A 2,326-nucleotide genomic window follows, 5' to 3' on the forward strand; every position below is an offset into this window, starting at 1 on the left:
GTTATTAGGCATTTGCCCGCTGCGCTGAGCTATTACAGCCTGCTATTTAGGCAAGGGGTGTAAGCGTCGGCGCACGAGATGATGTGATAAGGGGCGTGCCGTTACTACGCTAACTAGATTTGGGCGGTTTCAGAATTTGAAAGTGTTGACGGGCAGCAGAAGCCTTTTAATTATTAACTATCATAACATTGTTTGCATCATGCCATCCATTAATCCCCCTAAAAAGCCTCTAGGCAGGCCAAGGAAATTTCCTACAACAGCAGCAGCAGCAGATGCCAGGAAGAAACGCGATCAACAACGATACCTGCGGCAACGCCATCCTCAGGGGCTCGCTGATTTTATTGCATATGAGCCCCAGATTCCCGCGGATGTACCTACTGAGACACCTACAGAAATCGGCCTCCGGACGACCGTTCAGGTTCCAATTTCTCAGGAGGACGAACCTCGACAAACTACCCAGCGACGAAATCTGCAAACGAACCGTCCACCGCCAGCTGCACATCCGATGACCGGCGAAGATGCCGAAGTCGCCAGACAGATTCAACAGATTCAAGCAGGCGAGAGGGAGGCAAATATTGAGCAGGATGAATATGAAATCGCGATTTCAGAACAATTAGATAAGATGGATAGAACAACCGCAGAGATTCTGCTTAAGATGCGGCTGGGCAGAGGAGCAGAGAAGGTTGTAGGGGCAGGCGATATGGTCGAGCCAACGACCAGAGAGGGTCCGGAGGTCGCCGGCAAAGCAGGCGAGGAAGGCAGGGAGAGCAATAACGAGTCACGACATTCTCGCTACCCGCCAGTTGCCTCTGTTAAAGAGACAATTGTGGGGGACAATAACAGTGTTTGCAACTCTTATGCTTCATCGAGGACATCAATAGGTACAAAGCACTCTACGGGTAGTAGGTCGCAGCAGACACCTGATGGGCGAAGCCTACAGTCCTTGCCGCGATCAAATCGAGGAAGCGGACAACGCAGAACTCGATTCCCGGCTCAGAGCAATACCCTCCTATCTTGGATACAACCTCCACCAGGAAGCCCATCCGCTAATAGTATCTTGTCTCAGCCAGTTGTGCCAAGATCTCTGAACACTGCCTTGCCTTTACCCATCCATACACCTGCACCCCGCCTTGCAGCCTCTGATCCCGCCCGATGTAAACCTAATACTGCATCCACGGCACCGCCCACGGCACCATCCACGGCACCATCCACGGCACCATCCATAGCTACCAACCTCCCTACATCTCCAGACCCGTCAGAACGAATTTTGTTTAAGCTAGCTAAGCAGCTTCGGCATTTCCAGGGCTGCACTCATGAAGAGCATAACAAGGAAGACAGACTGCACCAAGAGCACCATCAACGCCCTGATGTCCGTTCTGCATGCTCTTCCATCCGCCAAATCACTACTCTTCTTCGCGGGGAATGCGATGGGGGAACGCCTCTTCCAGACGTGCTTAGCAGCCCTAAATTCATGAATCCTTCAGACTTCCGCGGCATCAACTGCCAAGGCGCCTTTGAAGGGACGAGTACTACGGCCTTCCCTGATGACGTCGGGACCGGCGACGAGCGCCTGCCAAAAAACCTTTGCCTGTCGCAACACCACTCCCGCAGCAACAAGGACCGTTCTGCAAAGATAACATTCGACATCGACAGCGTCTGCTCATTCCCTAACAGCCTAGCTGTTGCTCGGCAAGGAATTAATTGGTTTCCACGATGCCATCCATTCCTAAACCTGGCCGCGGACATACATTTTGGCCTAAAAGTGCCTGCATACAACGACGGTGGGGAGCTAACCGAGAAGTATGTCCCTCTGCACAAAATCCCCCATTATTGCTTTGGCTCTGTCATTGGATTTGAGTCGCTTTTTATCTACATCTTCTTTCCTTCTCTCCATACGGAAAGCGACCACGAGCATACCACATACCTCAGCGACGAGACCCAGCAGCTCTGGTATGACGCGGTCCTTAGCCGTTCCTTGAAGAAGACGATCGGATGCTCGAATATCTTGCAGCACTACCCTGCTTCTGCCCACGTCGCCAACCTAGACTCGACTGCGAAGTCTGCAGAGAGCCTCTCCCAGAAAGTCTCTACAAGAGAGCAGCTTCTAAAGTATGCGCTGCAGCCCCAGCATCTGGACTTGCTCTGGAACTGCATTCTCGAGAGCATTGCAGAAAATCCCGGCCTCAGCCAATTCGAAGGCGCAACGCTCTTCATGCACGCAAAGAATACCAAACTAGAGCATATGGATGCCAGCCTGACTTCGGCATATGGACGCTGGAAAGAATGCTGGTCCGGGGTTACCGATCCACAATTCCACAGCAAGGGT

General features: G+C 52.3%; 1 protein-coding gene across 1 annotated transcript; it reads left to right on the plus strand.

Moving 5' to 3' along the window:
* Positions 1-190: 190 nt before the first annotated feature.
* Positions 191-2,326, plus strand: BDR25DRAFT_368453 (uncharacterized protein; the record flags this gene model as incomplete). The annotated part of the gene is made up of 1 exon (XM_033697055.1): positions 191-2,326. A coding segment is annotated over exon 1 (2,127 nt), but the record flags the coding sequence as incomplete, so codon positions are not given.

This window comes from Lindgomyces ingoldianus, assembly GCF_010093535.1.
Source record: "Lindgomyces ingoldianus strain ATCC 200398 unplaced genomic scaffold BDR25scaffold_149, whole genome shotgun sequence".
Classification (NCBI taxonomy): Eukaryota; Fungi; Ascomycota; class Dothideomycetes; order Pleosporales; family Lindgomycetaceae; genus Lindgomyces; species Lindgomyces ingoldianus.